This window comes from Callithrix jacchus, chromosome 1 (assembly GCF_049354715.1).
Source record: "Callithrix jacchus isolate 240 chromosome 1, calJac240_pri, whole genome shotgun sequence".
NCBI classification, from domain to species: Eukaryota; Metazoa; Chordata; class Mammalia; order Primates; family Cebidae; genus Callithrix; species Callithrix jacchus.
The window spans coordinates 144,867,297-144,886,330 of record NC_133502.1 but is presented as its reverse complement, the minus strand read 5'-3'; the positions used below and the strand labels follow the sequence as shown (position 1 = coordinate 144,886,330).

The window sequence follows — 19,034 nt, the reverse complement described above, 5'->3', positions numbered from 1 at the left end:
GGAGCCGGGCTCTGCCTGCGCCTCGGGGAGAGCGGGGCTGGCACCGCACGAGGGCCCCTGCCTCCCGGGAGACTGGCATTTTGGTCTCCTCACCTCTGGACCCCTGGCTGTGGAGTGTCAGAGACGGAAAACGACTTAGTGATCTTGTTCAACCCCCTCCCCGCTTTTCACAGGTTGGGGAAGTGGACGCCTGGAGAACGGTAAGTTCAGCTACATAGCCTGGCAGTGCTTGTTCTGCGACACCATGTTGCATCGCATTGTAGGAGGGAAGCTCACTTGTATAAGGATTTTCGGAGACGGTGGTGGTGGTGGTGGCGGTGGTGGTGTTATCTCCATCCATTATTTGGTGTTAAGTTTAGCTAGATGGAGTATGTCAGCACCTCAACTTTCTGCATAATCTTTGCTTTGCACCTCACAGGTCTACCTAGCTATCTTCATTCCCACCCTCTGTTTCTCTCTACTTGTAATCTGTGAAACAGAAGCCCTTGAAATGTATAGTGACCTTGCTGTTTTGAGCCTCCTCTGCCCGTGCTTTGAAAGGATTCCGTAGGATCAAAAGCTGCTGGGACTCTTTAGGTCCCATAGTGGTTCAGAGCACAGGTTACCGCTTTGGAACTGGAATCACCCTTAGCGCATCTCAGGGGAAAATAAAGTAGGAGTTGACTCATCTGATCTCTCGTTTGGTGGATGAAAGCAAACAAAGATTAGTAGATTTTAAAATCAGATATTGCTTTGTCTTTATGGTGGCAAGATAGTTTCATAACTAGGACTAGACCAAGGCTGATCTTGTTCTGAATGCTGACTCAGACCTGCTGACTAGTGGAAATTCGCATCCTTTGAGAATTGGAATCACCCTCTCCCCAGTTTTTGCAGAGACCTTTGTGCTGGGTCATATCTGGATCATGCTTATTCATGTAGGCTGTAAATTAAGGTTTTAGACTTTACATTGTTTTCTCAGTCACAGAAGCTTGACACTTGTCGTTGCTTGAAAGTGAAGTTCATTAACTTTGCTTCCTTGTGATGTGATAGATTGTTTTACATAGCAAACAAATGTAAAGTTATGGTAAATAAATTTTGCAATAAATTGCAAAGAATTAGCCACATTAATGAATAAAAATATAAAGATCAGTTTAGCAAAGAAATTTAACCATGTTCATAGTATAGGTAAACATGCAAGATAACTCCATTACCAAAGAATGCTGTGCATATTATCCTTCTGTTGCTAAATTAAGAACATATTCACACCATCCTGGTCTGTAGGATTAAACTAGAGAAAAAGCTTTAAATCTGTGAAATCCAGAGGGTTTCATAACATTTTTTCCCCCATCTAGGGCTAGTTTTTAAATCTGAGAATCTCAATTTACAGTACTGTTCTTAAAATAGTTTGATATGGTGGCCAATAAATGGTTAACTTGTTAGCTGTAGTTTTCTGCTTGTGTAATAATAGTCCCCATTCTCACAGAGTCATAAAGTCACCTTTATTTGCAAAATTTCAGAAAGTAAAACAAGTTCCATTCCAGGAAAAAAAGTGAACATGGACAAAATTTTTATTGTTGTTCAAGTTCACAAATAACTTGGCTTGTATTATCAAGGAGCATATGTAAACAACTTGTAGGTGGTTACTTTAGAATTAAAAATACTTTGTGTGCTTAATATGTAAAAATGGTTTTGACATTCATAAATTGTCACAATATCATGTAATATGTACATTAATCTGGATATTCGTGTTGATTTAACATTGTTCAATTCTGAAACTGAAGAAGTACAAAGCATTACATAGGTACATAGGTATCAAACATTTTTGCACTAAGTTTTAGTACTTAAAATATTGATTGTAAGTGTATACTAAGAGTTTTTAACTCATACCTATCAGCTGAAATAGTAAAAAGTAAGGATGTAGTAGACCAGTAATCATCAAACTTAATAGCCTGACAAACTTTAGTGTCTAGAATATATTTTAAAGTTAATCATATTAAGCTCCAAACCTCAGTACATTAAGAAAGGGAGAGAGAAGAGGGAATGGATGATATTCTGGAACCTTTTTTATTCCTTTTAATCCTATTTTTATTGTGAATAGCAACACAGAACTGACTTACTGAATATTTTGGGACACTTACAAGCAGGTAGAGTTGAGATGAAATGCTGACTCTCTTAAAAAGTAGTAGTAAGGGTTTTGCTCAAAGGAAAGTACATAGCCTTAAACAGTCAGGTTAAGAAACAATGAATAGGCTGGGTGTGGTGGCTCTCACCTGTAATCCTAGCACTTTGGGAGGCCAAGGCTGGTGGATCACATGAGTTCAGGAGTTCAAGACCAGCCTGGCCAACATGGTGAAACCCTGTCTCTAAAAAAGAAAGAGTAAAAATAATTGTCTCTAACCTGTGTACTTACGTTCCCCTTTTTTTTTTTTTGAGCAGGGTTATCAGTTTATCTAATTTAACCTTCCCTCTCCTAGCAAAGAAGCAGCTTGTGAATTACCAATTTTACTTTTTTTTTTTTTTTTTTTTTGAGACGGAATTTCGCTCTTGTTACCCAGGCTGGAGTGCAATGGCACAGTCTCAACTCACCACAACATCCACCTCCTGGGCTCAGGCAATTCTCCTGCCTCAGCCTCCTGAGCAGCTGGGATTACAGGCACGCGCCACCATGCCCAGCTAATTTTTTGTATTTTTAGTAGAGACGGGGTTTCACCATGTTGACCAGGATGGTCTCGATCTTTTGACCTCGTGATCCACCCACCTCGGCCTCCCAAATTGCTGGGATTAAAGGCTTGAGCACACCGCGCCCGGCCTATTTTTTTTTTTAAGAATTACAAGAAAATGGCTGGGCACAGTGGCTCACACCTGTAATTCCAGCTTTTTGGGAGGCTGAGGTGAGCGGTTCACCTGAGGTCAGGAATTCAAGACCAGTTTGACCAACGTGGAGAAACCCCATCTCTACTAAAAATACAAAACTAGCCGGGTGTGGTGGCGCATGCCTGTAATCCCAGCTACTCAGGAGGCTGAGGCAGGAGAATTGCTTGAACCCGGGAGGTGGAGGTTGCAGTGAGATGAGATCACGCCACTGCATTCCAACCTGGGTGACAGAACAAGACTCCATCTCAAAAATTTAAAAAAATAAATAGTAAAATTGGTAATTCATAAGCTACTTCTTTGCTAAGAGCAGGAAGGTTATAAATTAGATAAACTGATAACCCTGCTCAAAAAAAAAAAAGGGGAACGTGAGTACACAGGCTAGAAACAATTTTTTAAAACAGCAAGTGTTGGATAGGGGCAGTGGCTTGTAATCCCAGCACTTTGGGAAGCCAAAGCAGAAGGATCACTTGAGCCCAGAAGTTCAAGACCAGCCTAGGCAACATAGTGAAGCCCTCTCTGCACTAAAAAAAAATGCTTTTGAAAAGTTAGCCAAGCATGGTGGCATGTGCCTGTGGTCCTAACCACTCAGGAGACTGAGGCCCCAGGGGGCCCAGGCTGCAGTGAGCCATGATCATACCACTGTACTCCAGACTGGGTAACAGAGCAAGACCCTGTCTTTTTTGTTGTTGATGTAGAGACAGAGTCTCACTCTGTCACCCAGGCTAGGGTGCAGTAGCATGATCAAGGCTCACTCCAACCTCCGCCTCCTGGGTTCAAGCAGTTCTCCTGTCTCAGTCTCCTAAGTATCTGAGACTATAGGCACGTGCCAGCATGCCTGACTAATGTTTTGTATTTTTAGTGGAGATGGGGTTTCACCGTGTTAGCCAGCATCATCTCAACCTCCTCACCTCATGATCCGCCCACCTCAGCCTCGCAGAGTACAGATTACAGGCGTGTGCCACCGTGCCCGTCCAAGACCCTGTCTTTTAAAATAAAAATAGGCTACACGCAGTAGCTCATGCCTGTAATCCCAACACGTTGGGAGGCCAAGGTGGGAGGAATACTTGAGCCCAGGAGTTTGAGACCACCCTGGACAACATAGTGAGATCCCATCTCTAAAAAAAAAAAAAGACCATATAAATTAAACCAGAATTCTTTTTTTTTTTTTTTTAAGGAAATCCTTTTATCAAAATTGACTCCAGAAGAGAAAACCTAACAGAACAAAAACAATGGAAGAAATTGGGAACATTATCAAAAAGCTATCATCCTGCCAAACTCCAGGCTCAGATGGTGTTACAGGTAAATTCTTTTTTAAGCTTCAAGGAAAAGATAATTTTATAAGATTTAAATTGTTGTACAGTATAATGATGGGAAAATCGCATATTCTTTTTACAAGCCAGTGGAACATTGACACTGGCAGTTGATGTGAAGATAGAATTAAAACTAAAAACTTACCTGAGTGTCATGGTTTATGCCCATAATCCCAACACTTTGGGAGGCTGAAGAGGGAGGATTGCTTGAGCCAAGGAGTTCCAGACCAGCCCGGGCAACACAGGGAAACCCTGTCTCTACAAAAAAGTGAAAAACTAGCCAGGCATGTGGTACACGTGTGTGGTCCCAGCTGGGAGGATTGCTTGAGTCTGGGAGGTTGAGGCCGCAGTGAGCCATGATTGTACCACTACACTCCAGCCTAGGTGACAGAGTGAGACCCTGTCTTGCAAAAAAAGGAAAAAAAAGTGACAACATGATCTGTTATGAACAGTAATACGACATTTTAAAATATTAGCAAGTGGAAATTAGCAGTATGCTAAAAGAATATTTCACCACAGCCAAGTAGCATTTATCCTCATGTTGCAAAGGTGAGTAATCTACAAGAAATATGCTAACATAATACACCAAACAAATACATCAGGAAAGAGTAATAATAATAATACTTTGCCCTTGTTGAGTACCTACTGTACACCAGACTGCTCTCCCGCGTCCTTTATATGGTATTAGCTCAGTTAATTGAGCTAGTCTATGAGGTAGTTAATAGTCGTGTTTTATAAGGAAAATAAACTATAGATTGACTAGTCAAAGGTCACACAGTACACGTGTGGTGGAGCTAGGATTTAAACCCAGGTAATTAGTAGTCTCCAGAGGTTGTACTCTTAAATATTACACTGACTCTATCTCCAGTGTTTATATGATCATCTCAGGAGCTTCCTAAAAGCGTTTGACCAAAGTTTAAGATAGACTCTTGAGTTATTGGTGGTGGGAAGGTGTGGAGGTGATTGAACTTCAATACAAGAAGAAGTGTATATTTCCTTCCCATGTTTGAAAATTCTCTATAAGACCCTTACCAGTTGACTAGAAAAATGGAATCAATTTTTATTTTTTATTTTGTTTATTTTTGAGACAGAGTCTTGCTCTGTCACCCAGGTTGGAGTGCAGTGGCATAATCTCAGCTCACTGCAACCTTGCTTCCTGGGTTCAGGTAATTTTCCTGCCTCAGCCTCCTCAGTAGCTGGGATTACAGGCACACGCCATCATGGCTGGCTAATTCTTGTATTTTTAGTATAGATAAAGTTTTGCCATGTTGGCCAGGCTGGTCTCGAACTCCTCACCTCAAGTGATCTGCCTGCCTTGGCCTCCCAAAGTGCTGGGATTATAGGTATAAGCTACCATGCCCAGCCTGGAATCCATTTTCAATGGGAAGCACAATTTCATAGTTAATAGATGGGGGCAGGAGCTTAAGTTATAGTTGCAGCTACACTAATTCTTTGAATATAGATTGAAGTCTTGGGGTTTTTGGCATAATTTGTGAGAGAAAATTATGTGATAGTCCTCCTTCATGTTAACAATACAGTCGTACAGTTGGGCAAGGGTAGATGATAAACAGGGAGGAGGGATACTTGAGTGGGAATAAGTCTTATATGGCTCAGCTGATAAGTGAACATTTTTGTGTCTTGATGGTTTGTTTCCCTGTGTAAACTTGAAAACTGCTAGGACTTGGATTATAAACACTCAGATGACAAGAACTTCCTGTTTAAAACCAAAAGCCAGCTTAATGGTACTCTCTAGGAGAGTTCCCACAGGTGTCAAGAAAAATAGAACTATAATTTTATACATATGTAATTATATAAAGATTATAATTGTAATTCATTATAATCTTATTGTTATTTAATTTTGTTCAGGAAGTATTTGTCAGTTCAATAAGAAGAAAGAATTATACATATTATAAAAGAGAAGGCAAAATTTTTTGCAAGTGATCTTTTATATTGTAGAAACTGAAACAAATTCACCAAAAAACTGAGACATAGTAAGGATTCAGTAAATTAGCTAGTTCTAACCATAATACCTAAGAATTGTTCGTTTTTTTCTTATGCAAACAAAACCAGTTCGAAAATTGGTGGAAGTAAACAGCCTATGAATAATAATAATCAGGCAGGGTGAAGTGGCTCTTGCCTGTGATCTCAGCACTTTGGGAGGCTGAAGTGGGAGGACAGCTTGAGCCCAGAAGTTCAAGACCAGTCTGGGCAACATAGTAAAACCCCATCTCAAAAAGAAAAATGCTAAAAAATTTAAACAAAATTGTAAGTATATTGTAAGTACATCTATATTGTAAGTATAGATGTAATACTTAGATGTAAAATACTTAGGTGTAAGAAATAATCAAGATCTATATGAAAAAAATTTTAATGCTTCAAGGTTTGCAAAAAGTTCTAAGTAAGGCAAGGTGTGGTGGCTCACACTTGTAATCCCATCACTTTGGGAGGCTAAGGTGAGTGGATTGCCCTAGGTCAGGAGTTTGAGAGCAGCCTGATTTTGGGGGCTGGATTTTGGGGGAGAATACACTGAAGTTTACCTGAGAAAAATGAGAGGGCCAGGAAAACTAACAATTCTGTTTAGAGGGGTAAGGCCCTACTAGATGAGGAAACATATTCTAATGCTGCAATAGGTTAAAATAGGCTAGTACTAGAGAAGAAATACTAGGATTTTTGTGGAAAAGAATGGAGTGCAGAAATCAATGCAAATGCACATGCGTATTTAGATTATGCTGCAACTGGTGAAAACAGAGTTCATTAATCAGTGATGTTAGCAGTCTCTTATCTTTGCCTCATTTCTTATACTGATTTTCCTGAAAGATTATAGTATAGGTGATAAATAAAACCATAAAAATTATGGAAGGGCCTGTAATCCCAGCACTTTGGGAGGCTGAGGCAGGCAGGTCACTTGAGGCCAGAGGTTTGAGACCAGCCTGGCCAATGTAGCAAAACCTTGTCTCTACTTAAAATATAAAAATTAGCTGGGCATGGCGGCACAGCTACTTTGGAGGCTGAGGCAGGAGAATCACTTGAACTGGAATAGCAGAGGTTGCAGCAAGCCAAGATCATGCCACTGTACACAATCCTAGGTGATAGAGTGAGACTCTCTCAAAAAAAAAAAAAAAAGTTGTGGAAGGAAGCCTGGATTACTTGGAGTAATGAAGACCTTCTAAGGAGAACATGAAATCTAGAAGTTGAGATATATTTAATATCCAATTCAGGAACTTCAGTGAATAAAATGATACAGGCATGGAAAAATTATTTGCCATAATTTGACTAATAACTAGATTCGTTTTCTTCATATCCAAAAGATATTTTACAAACCAATAAGACAACCAAAGCACCAGCAGAAAAATGGGCAACATATATGGAAACGTATAGTAAAGAAGTGGTCAATAGAAATGAAAGATACTGAATTGTATTAAAAAATTTTAAATGGCAGGCAAGGTGGCTCACTCCTTGTAATCCCAGCACTTTGGGAAGCTGAGGCATAAGGATTGGTTGAGGCTAGGAGTTTGAGACAAGCCTGGCTAACATAACAAGACCCCTTCTCTACAAAAAAAAAGTAAAAAGAAAAGTTAGCCAAATGTGGTGGTATTGTATGCCTATAGTTCCAGGTACTCAGGAGGCTGAGGCAGGAGGATCATTTGAACATAGGACTTTGAGGTTAAAGTAAACCATGATTATGCCACTGCATTCTAGCCTAGGCAACAGAATGAGACCCTGTCTCAAAAAAAAAAAAAAAAAAGTTTTGGGGGCCAAGGCTGGCAGATCATCAGGTCAAGAGATTGAGACCATTCTGGCCAACATGGTAAAACCCCATCTCTACTTCAAAAATGGAAAAATTAGGGCCGGGTGCGGTGGCTCACGCCTGTAATCCCAGCACTTTGGGAGGCTGAGGCGGGTGGATCACGAGGTCAAGAGATCGAGACCATCCTGGTCAACATGGTGAAACCCCGTCTCTACTAAAATACAAAAAATTAGCTGGGCATGGTGGCGCGTGCCTGTAATCCCAGCTACTCAGGAGGCTAAGGCAGGAGAATTGCCTGAACCCAGGAGGTGGAGGTTGCGGTGAGCCGAGATCGCGCCATTGCACTCCAGCCTGGGTAAACAAGAGCGAAACTCCTTCTCAAAAAAAATAATAATAATAAAATTTTTTTTAAAATAGAAAAATTAGCTGGGCGTGGTGGTGCGTGCCTGTAATCCCAGCTACCCAGGAGTCTGAGGCAGGAGAATTGCTTGAACTTGGGAGGTGGAGGTTGCAGTGAGCTGAGGTCGTGCCACTGCACTCCAGCCCGGTGCCTGGCAACAGAGTGAGACTCTGTCTCAAAAAAAAAAAAAAAAAAAGTTTTGAATGGCAAAGCAGTTCACATGGCATAGGTACAAGGTTGCCCATTGCTGCATTATGTAAAGGCAAAATAGAAAAAAATAATACCCAGAGGCATAGTTCTACTATAAAGACACATGCACATCCGTGTTCACTGCAGCACTGTTTGCAATAGCAAAGACATGGAATCAACCTAAATGGCCATCAGTAGTACACGGGATCAAGAAAATGTGGTACATACAGTCCGTGGAATACTATGCAGTCATTAAAAAGAATAAGATTTTGTCCTTTGCAGGAACGTGGATGGAGCTGGAAGCCATTATTCTTAGCAAACTAACTCAGGAACAGAAAACCAAATACCACATGTTCTCAATTATGAATGGAAGCTACATGATGTGACTTCATGGACACATGGGGGAACAGCACACACTGGGGCCTATAGGAGGGAGAAGGGTGGGAGGAGGGAGAGGATCAGGAAGAATAACTAATAGGTGCCAAACTTAATACTTAGGTGACCAAATAATCTGTACAACAAACCCCGTGACAGAAATTTATCTACATAACAAACCTGCCCATGTACCTTTGAACTTGAATTTTTTTAAGGCTGGGCTGGTGGTTCATGCCTGTAATCCCAGCACTTTGGGTGGCCAGGAGTTCAAGACCAGCCCAGCCAATATGGTGAAATCCCATCTCTGCTAAAAATACAAAAATTAGCCAGGCATGGTGGCAGTCGCCTGTAATTTCAGCTACTTGGGAGGCTGAGGCAGGAGAATGGCTTGAACCTGTGAGGCACAGCTTGCAGTGAGCTGAGATCACGCCACTGCCCTCCAGCCTGGACGACAAAGTGAGACTCTGCCTCAAAAAAAACCAAAAATGTTTAAAAAAAAAAAAAAAAGTGAGGACAGGGGCACAGGTTTATTCAGACCTTTCCTCTAGACAGTTCTGGAAGATCCTGGGATTAAAAACCTGTATCTTTTACATGTACACTCACACACTTGGCAAGCTGAATTGTCCACAGGCTTTTCCAGACTTTAATAATATAAAACAAAACCATAAAAAAGAAAAAAAAACAGCAATCATAAATAGGAGACAGAATAAATTGTATATAGTGCAGTCATTTCATAGAGTACTGTGCAACCGTTCTAAACAGAGGTATCTCTTTGCTGATATTAGATTCCAAAATGCATTGTTATACACCTTACTTTTTTCACTTAGTTTTGTGTGTGTGTGTGTTTTAAACGATGGGTAGGTTGGAAGAAGGCAGGGAGAAGCGGGTGGAGTGAGTGTGGACAGAGTCAGGTTGCTTGCTGCAGGGCCCCTTGCATTAGTTCAGGTGAGGTGAGACCTGAGTAGGCCGGTGAGCCTGGAGGAGAGACTCTCTGTGTATTTAATTGATTTCCAGCTTTTTTTTCTTTATTTGCTTAGGTAATGCACATTTATTTTGTGAATTTTTATTTAAGTGATTTTTTTTTGTTGTTGTTACTGGATCTACAAACAGCCCAACTCCAAGGAATCTGGGATCTCTCAATGGAGCATACAGGTGACTTCATAATCTAACTGCATTAGTACCCACCAAAATTCAAAGTAATTCCTCTGTTTAAATTGCAGTTAAACAAATTTTCAGAGCAGGTTTCTTAACTGAGCAAAATGTTTTGGACCTTAGAGGTAGTATGGCTCTCCTGATCAGGGAGGGGACAGTGAAAGGTTTGGCCTCTGACACTGCCCAGCTCTCTGGATACGACCAGGTGACTTTGAGTGAGGAGAAGTTTCCTGACTCCTCGTATTACCTTCCTTAGGGTAGACTTTGGGCCTGCAGTGACATTAGTCCTAACTTGCTGTCAGTTAAGAAGAGTTCATCTTTTCTAATAGAAACATGACAGCAAAGCAGCTCAAACTCCAAAGTGTCATTGGGCCATAGATTGTACAGATGTCTACATTTTCATAATAATAGTCTATATTCTTCAAAAAGGACACACAGATCTTGGTGTAACATACTTAAGTAAAATAGTGTCTTTCATTTGCTTTATAAGAGAAAGAAAGAATGTTGGCCAGGCACAGTGGCTTTCACCTGTAATTCCAGCACCTTGAGAGGCTGAGGCGGTGGATCACTTCAGCCCAGAAGCTCGAGACCAGCCTGGGCAGTGTGGTGAAACTTATCTCTACAAAAAATACAAAAATTAGACCAGGCGCGGTGACCCATGCCTGTAATCCCAGCACTTTGGGAGGCGGATCAACTGAGGTCAGGAGCTTGAGACCGGCCTGGCCAACACGGTGAAACTGCGTCTACTAAAAATAGAAAAACTAGCCAGGCATGGTGGTGTGCACCTGTAATCCCAACTACTCAGGAGGCTGAGGCAGTAGAATCACTTTAACATGGGAGGCAGAGGTTGCAGTGAGCCAAGATTGTGCCACTGCACTGCAGCCTGGACAATAGAGCAAGACTCTGTTTCAAAAAAAAGAAAAAAGCCTGTAGTCCCAGGTACTCAGAAAGCTGAGGTCAAAGAATTGCTTGACCCCAGGAGGTTAAGGCTGCAGGTGAGCCAAGATTGCACCACTGCATTCCAGCCTGGACAACAGAGTAAGATACTGTCTTAAAAAAATAAATAAATAAATAAATTATATATATATTATATATATATATATATATATATATATATATATATATATATATATATGCATGCATGTGTGTATATAGATAGATAGATATAATGTAGTATTCTTGAGAGGGTCTTGGGATTTTCCTGAGAGTCCTAGCCTGCTTCTCTGTCCTCATCAGCTCAGCTACCCATCCTTCTCCACCTACATTGTGCCCCTGCAAGGCACACAAGTAATCTCCAAGAATGTGATGACACTGCTCCTTTGGCCCAAAACCTATGCCTTAGCCTGTGCTGCTCCGTTGGCTAAAATGTGTTTCACGGTTATGTGCATAGTGACACTTACTAGGCCATCAGAGCGGAGCCCAGGGGTCCTGTTCTGCCTGTCATTCCCTCCAGACAGCTGATTAATGACCTTCTGCTGTATGGAGCCTTGATATCTTCCATGACTGCATTTATCATTTCCATATAGTCTAATTATTTGCGTGTCGTATCTCCCCTGACATAGGTACCTGACATACATATGCTATTTAATTTTCACTTTCCATCTAAATACCACTAAAAATTTAAAATTCATACTATATTGAACCTTAAATGCTTATGTTTATTAACTGTATGGCTCATCCTGTGGATACCTCTTTACTTGGACATTGTATCCTTTACTGTTGAGCATTTTTATTCAGTATTTGCTGTTAAAAGCCTTGCTGTGACTATATTATGGCTGAATCTTTGTGTACATGTTGTGTGAATTATTTTCTTAATCTATAATCTTAGAAGGAAAATTACGGTTGTGTGTTTGTGTTCCGTGTTCACTGCATATCGGTGGCTCCAGCACATGTATGCCCCTTAGGAATCGATGCTTTCTGATTCTTTCTATGCCTCAACTCTATGCTTTTTTACTTGGAGAGTAGTCACAGTTCTCTTTAACATCTTTTGTCCTGAATGTTTTAGCAGTTCACCACAGCATGTGTGTAGTATGAGGAAGAAAAAAAAAAAAAGGAATTTGGCAATTTTTTGTTCTAAGTCAAAGACCTAGACATTTTCCCGTTTTTATTATTTCTCATTGAAACCCTTAAATATGGTTTGGATTGCTTCCACCGCTTAGCTGTTGTGAATAGTACTTCTGTGAACATGGGTGTACAAGGTCTTTGAGACTTTGCTTCAGTTATTTGGGTTATATCCCCAGAATTAGGATTGTTGGATCATACGGGTTTTTTTTTTGGTTTTGTTTTTAAAAAAAAAAAAAAAGGGTGTTACTGTCACCCAGGCTAGAACACAATGACATGAACATAGCTCACTGCAGCCTCAACTTCCTGGGCTCAGGAGGTCCTTCTGCCTCCACCTTCCTAGTAGCTGGGACTGCAGGTACATGCCACCATGCCCAGCTAATTTATTTTTATTTTTGTAGAGACAGGGTCTCACCGTGTTGTCCAGGCTGTTCACAAATTCCTGGGGTCATGCGATCCTCCCACCTTGGTCTTCCAAAGTGCTGAGATTACAGACGTGAGCCATTGCACCTGACTATTATTTTTAATTTTTAAATTATTGTTATTATTTTTAGAAACAAGAGTCTTGCTCTGTTGCCCAGGCTGGAGTGCAGTGGTGCAATCATGGTTCACTGCACCCTTGACCTCCCTGGCTTAATTGATCCTACCACCTCAGCATCCCACATAATTGAGGCTACAGGCATGTGCTACTATGCCCAGCTAACTTTTAATTTTTTTGTAGGCATGGGATTTCTTTATGTTGCCCATGCTTGTCTCAAACTGGATTCAAGCAATCCTCTCACCTTAGCCTTCCAAAGTGCTGGGATTACAGGTATGAGCCACCATGCCTGGCCGTCTCTTACTGTTAAGGAATTAAAATCCAATTTAAAAATATTTAGCCTGATACACACACACACACACACACACACACGTACACATATATATATACAAACACATATACACAGAAATGTATATATATATTTATATATGTTTCTATTACATCTAAAATAAAATACAAATAAAGGTGATTATCCCTTGTCTCCCCCAAATAAAGGTGAATTCCAAGACCAGCACTAGAAGGTAGGAATTGTTCTGAATGACCCAACTATTTGGTTCTGGACTCTTTCAGGGAGGAGGAGGGGGAATCAGATTTAGATGACTGGCGAGGAAAGATTTTGCATTTTACAGAAGCAGATGTATTATAGGGGCGGAACTTTGGCTAGTTCCACTAAGCTCAGCCTATGTGTGCAGGCTTCAAATCATTTTCAGCACTATCTGGTATAGCTACCTCTTATCCCAGGGCAGCCTCACAGTCATTGCCATCTGTGATATGGTAGCAGGGATATGAACCCTGGAATCAGTCAGACTTCATTTCAAAATGCTGACCCCACCAGTTACTAGCTGTGCCTTGAACAAAAGAAAATACTGGTTTTATTCATTTGTAAAACTGGAAAAATAATACTTTATGGCGTTGTTTTGAGAATTTGTATGTGAAAATGGAGTGCATGACACATACCTGCAGGCCTTCCTTACCCTGCTCATCCCACATTTCCATCTTCAACGATGCATGTTCAGTGTCCCTTACCTGTGTTCCCACATGGATAGTTATCAGAGAAGCTGTCGCATTGGTGTAATTGTTCACCTTGGCAAATTCTGTTAGTTAGTAAGTTCCTTATCTTTGAATCTCTACAACTTAGGAGAGGACCTAGTTCATAGTAGGCACCAAAGAAGTGTAAATATGAATAGAATGAATGCATGTCTTAGGATAGAATGTGGGTCTATTTCAGCAGAATAATGCACCGTTATGTAGTGTAGTCAGTACTTACGAACTAGTCTAGTGGCTCTCAAAATTTTTGGTGTTAGAACGCCTTTACACTCTTAAAAAATTATTGTGGACCCCAAACAGCCTTTGTTTATGTGGACTCATATTCCAGGTCTTTAGGAATTTAAAATATTAATTTTAAGGTGATGATAAACACATTACATGTTAACACATTTCCATGAAAAATAACTCTTCATGCCCCCCATTTTTTTCTAATGATTTTACAGTCATTAGAAAATATCTTAGAATTTTCTAAGCCTCTTTCATATCTGACTTAAAAGACAGATGGCGTTTCCTGTTTACTGCAGTCTGTTTGATTAAAGTATATGCAAAAAATCAAGCCTCACATAGATACATAGTTTGAAAAAGGAAAACCTCCTAGACTCCCAAAAGGATCTCAGGGACTTCCAGGGGTCTTCTGAAAGTGCTTTCAGAATCATTGATCTAGCCTGAAAAGGAAATTGTGGTGTCCAGATATTAGAGGATGGATTAGGGAGAAATTCCATGTGTTTAGCTCTCTATAAAAACGGGTTTACCCGTTGTCATTTATTATTTGTAGGTTAAAAAAAGTCCTTCATGAAAAAGAAAGATCTTAAGCAACATGATGGATTCAGAAGCTCATGAAAAGAGACCACCAATACTAACATCTTCAAAACAAGATATATCACCTCATATTACAAATGTTGGTGAAATGAAGCATTACTTGTGTGGCTGCTGTGCAGCCTTCAACAACGTCGCAATCACATTTCCCATTCAGAAGGTCCTCTTTCGACAGCAGCTGTATGGCATCAAAACCCGGGATGCAATACTTCAGTTGAGAAGGGATGGGTTTCGAAACTTGTATCGTGGAATCCTTCCCCCATTGATGCAGAAGACAACTACACTTGCACTTATGTTTGGTCTGTATGAGGATTTATCCTGCCTTCTCCACAAGCATGTCAGTGCTCCAGAGTTTGCAACCCGCAGCGTGGCAGCAGTGCTTGCAGGGACAACAGAGGCAATTTTCACTCCACTGGAAAGAGTTCAGACATTGCTTCAAGACCACAAGCATCATGACAAATTTACCAACACTTACCAGGCTTTCAAAGCTCTTAAATGTCATGGAATTGGAGAGTATTATCGAGGCTTGGTGCCCATTCTTTTCCGTAATGGACTCAGCAATGTCTTTTTTTTCGGCCTCCGAGGTCCCATTAAGGAGCATCTGCCTACCGCAACAACTCACAGTGCTCATTTGGTCAATGATTTTATCTGTGGAGGTCTGTTGGGTGCCATGTTGGGATTCTTGTTTTTTCCAATTAATGTTGTAAAAACTCGCATACAGTCTCAGATTGGTGGAGAATTTCAGTCTTTCCCCAAGGTTTTCCAAAAAATCTGGCTGGAACGAGACAGAAAACTGATAAATCTTTTCAGAGGTGCCCATCTGAATTATCATCGGTCCCTTATCTCTTGGGGCATAATCAATGCAACTTATGAGTTCTTGTTAAAGGTTATATGAAAACACCATCAGTTAAGTGCCATTTTTCAACTGAACAGACCTTCTAAGAACTCAGAATGTAGTTTGGCCTCTTTCTTAGTTGGCCAAATACAAGTTGGTGTCTTAACTCCAGGCCATAGTGAGTTATGGGTAAAGCTGTTTTCCTTAAGCATCAACAAAACAATGAAAGGTTCCAATAGGAATATATGGGGGGTTTTGTTTGTTTTGTTTTGTTTTTAATCATTACCTAAGAGCTTTAGGCTATTTGCCTGGTAAATAGCTGTCTATCTGATGGCCTTTGACAGGGAACCTAATCCCCAAGATAGGATTCTTTTCTTCAAATCAGTTTTGAAATCTTCTGCATTGAAACAGAAGTGTTTGTGACCGGCCAGAGAGAAGGTCCTCAAGGGCCAGCCCCTCAGGGCTTCTCAGGCTTACTTTCTTACTCCATTGTTTGCTTCTCCGCCCTCAGGAGCAGCTGTAGAGGGTAGTCTTCATTAACCTCAAGCATATGACAAAGGAGCAGGACAGAGCAGAACAGCAGCTTATACGGTATAGGCTTTTCATGATAAATTGCTTGTATTCATTTTGAAACTAAGCATCTATTCAATAGTCATTCTACTATTTCTATTTAGATAGGGTAGATCAAGGAGCTATGAAAGTTTGCATTTTGCTTTCTAGGTTTGAAAGTTTTCTGTTTGATTTTGACTGTGACCTTCACCCCTTCCAAAATATCCTTATGTTAATTTCACTTATTTCATTGCCAAAAGATGAAGGGACTTAAATTTTGTTGAAAGTGTTCCATCCTGTTAAGAAGTTTTCATATTAATTGTGTATAGATAAAATTCTGTTTAGCTTTGTTTCTTTGTATTGTTGGTGCCATCTCAGCAAAGGTCTATGGTTATCTTTCCCCTTGAGTAGGAGCTGGTCATATTCAAGCGTCCTGTTCTCTTAAAACTCTCCTTTTAAAAAATAAACACTTCCATAACATTTTGTTTTGGATGTCTATTAATGCAATCCCACTTTCCCCCGCTAGTTTCTAAATGTTACAGAGTGGGGGAAAAGGCTTAGGATCGTTTTCACCCCACAGCGTTGGCTGTTTTTTATTTTACTCTTGGAAGTAGAGACTTCATTAGGGTTTTGAGGTTTTGGGAACCCAGTTTTACCATTGTGTCAGTAAAAGATAGTTTGAGAGCATATGATCTAAATAAACATGTTTGAAGGGTTAGTTTGAATTTTAAAAGTAGATAATAGCCAAATAGCATTCTTATCCCTTAACAGACGAAAACTTCTTTGTCAAAGGAATTGGAAAATGTGAAAATATTTTTTCCAGATAAAGCAAAATGATTCATATGCCACTTCCAACTGACTGTGAAATATAAGAGACAGACTGAAAAAGTAGATTATGAATTCTAAAACCCTTTCTGTAAATATGTAGTTAAAGATTGATTTCCAACATCTGACATGATGACAGGTTTCACGTTAACCAGTTTTTCTTCTTTCTGGGTGATTGCATGTGAGTATGTGCACATACTGACCAAAATAAAATCAGGGCCTCAACTTGGTAGTTTACTGAAAGTTTCTGGGCAAATAGTTCATAAAAGCTGTTTACCTCTAAATGCAGTGTGGCTGGTTAAAAGCAGTGAACATCCTTCTTCCAGCTGTACAGGATGAAGCATATTAAGTGTTAGCCAGGCAGTAATGAAGCTAAGTAGCCATACAGCAGCTCTGACAATGTTGTGCTGGATATAGCAGTTTACTTTAAGGTACAGATGTAAGCATTTAAAAATAACAATAATTTGGCACCAAATAAATATGAGTAGCATCCTTTGGCCTATTAGAGTCAGGATTTGAAGGTAGTTGAGTTTGAGAAATGAATAAATAAAGGTGCCTTGGTGCCTGACTCCTTCATTCCTGTATGTGACTCTGAGCACTCATAGTTGTGTCCAGCGACTCAGCACAGGGCAGGTGGGTTAGCCTGGGGTTCTACCTTGGCCCAGGGAAGAAACACTGTTGGGCCTTTCATTTTGTTGGGCTTCCTTTTGTCTTTACACTCCATACAGGTGGTAGAAATCTAAGTTCTAAAGCACTTTTGTGAAATAAAAGCTAAGTGAGAATTCTAAGGAAAATGCTTTGGTTAGTGCTGTCTCAAATAAGTGGCATTTAAAAACAATTATTAATAAATATTTGTAATGGTTTTAACTCGGTATTTTTTTTTTATTTCTTTGTCACTCTTTACAGCTTTTGAAGACCAAACTGCAAATACATTACCGGGGATGGTTTTGTGTTGTCCTATAAACTTCTTAAATTTGACAAAGAATTCAACAGAACTTGTAACTGACAGCTTTGTCTGAACTTGAAGTCAAAATGTGTTGTTAATAAGAGATTTCTAACTATTGTTTTTACCTTCAGTGTGAACTAGCGTGGTAGTAATTTTGAAAAGGCAGGGTCGAGTGCGGTGGCTCCTGCCTGTAATCCCAGCACTTTGGGAAGCTGAGGTGGGCGGATCACTTGAGGTCAGGAGTTGGAGACCAGCCTGGCCAACATGGCGAAACCCTGTCTTTACTGAAAATATAAAAAATTCGCCAGGCACAGTGGCACACGCCTGTGATTCCAGCTACTCGGGAGGCTGAGGCAGGAGAATTGCTTGAACCCAGGAGGTGAAGGTTGCAGTGAGCTGAGATCATGCCACTCCACTCCAGCCTGAGCTATAGACTGAGACTCTGACTCAAAAAAAAATGTGGAAAGGCAAACATGATTGAATATCTGAAAAGCTTTAAAAGTGGCCTTTCTGTTACATGTGTGGCACAAATGGCTCATGAGCGCAGGACACTTACGGTCTTGTGTCCTATACTTCATGTTTGATGCCACCAGAAATGTGTTGAATTCTGTATTTAACACACTTAGAGTGGTATGAGCCCTCAGGACTGCACCACAGAGTAAACACAACCTTTATATGGTGGCGAATATGTGTGTCTTTCTTGTTTCATTTGTGGTTGGGGACAGAATCCATGTTTTTGTCTAAATAATCGATACTCAACAAGATTGGCTGTATAATCACCGGCTATATTGTGAACTGTGCAATACAACAGAGTCCTGTATATATAATTACCTTCAGATACCTGAAATTCCTAAGCTCAGTTACAATGTAATACTCAATATAAGGCTGTGCAAACAACATATAAGGGAATAATGGTCATTGACGGGATCTAGAGGGCTTTGAGTGAAGCCATTCAGGTTGAAGTAACACTGGTTTAGGGTAGATGAAGTCGAGTGAGGGGTATGCAGTCAGAAAGGGTGGACAGGAGATGACAATTGAAGAAAGGGTAAGCACTCAAACTTCATTTCTTTAAAATTAAAATATTTCTTATGTGCAAATGCATATCAAAGACTTGAACAGACATTCTCTTGAAATCGGGGAATTTTTAGTTTTTAATGCTGTCTTTGTTTAATATTAAATATGTGTTGCCTAATGGCTCCCAAATGGTGTGGGAGTCTATAAATGTTCCTCTGAAAGGTTCATTATTAAAAGTGGTTAAGCGCACAATGCTATTTTTGTTTCATAGTTTGAGTTTTATGACCATGTGAGTTTAAATGAAATCTGTTAAATGTTTCAGAGTTAACACTTTTTTTTTGATAATTTGGAATAAAGTTTGTTTTTTAAGCCCCTC

At 40.2% G+C, this 19,034-nt stretch overlaps 1 protein-coding gene across 8 annotated transcripts in view; it reads left to right on the top strand.

The window, feature by feature from the left end:
- The window catches only part of SLC25A51 (solute carrier family 25 member 51), a 19,661-nt gene extending 627 nt beyond the window's left edge, over window positions 1–19,034 (top strand). For 2 of the 8 annotated variants that reach the window (XR_013535476.1, XR_013535472.1), the window contains exons 2-5: window positions 174–200; window positions 4,028–4,152; window positions 14,449–15,145; window positions 17,605–19,034. Coding sequence is in view for 5 of the 8 variants with exons in the window: in XM_054257964.2 (XP_054113939.1) it covers window positions 14,491–15,384 (894 nt within the window). In the remaining 3 variants the exon portion in view is untranslated. Of the gene's footprint in view, window positions 1–173; window positions 201–4,027; window positions 4,153–9,985; window positions 10,028–14,448 lie in introns of all 8 variants that reach the window. The other 6 variants (XM_008999735.5, XM_035252445.3, XM_054257964.2 and 3 more) reach the window with 5 other exon arrangements.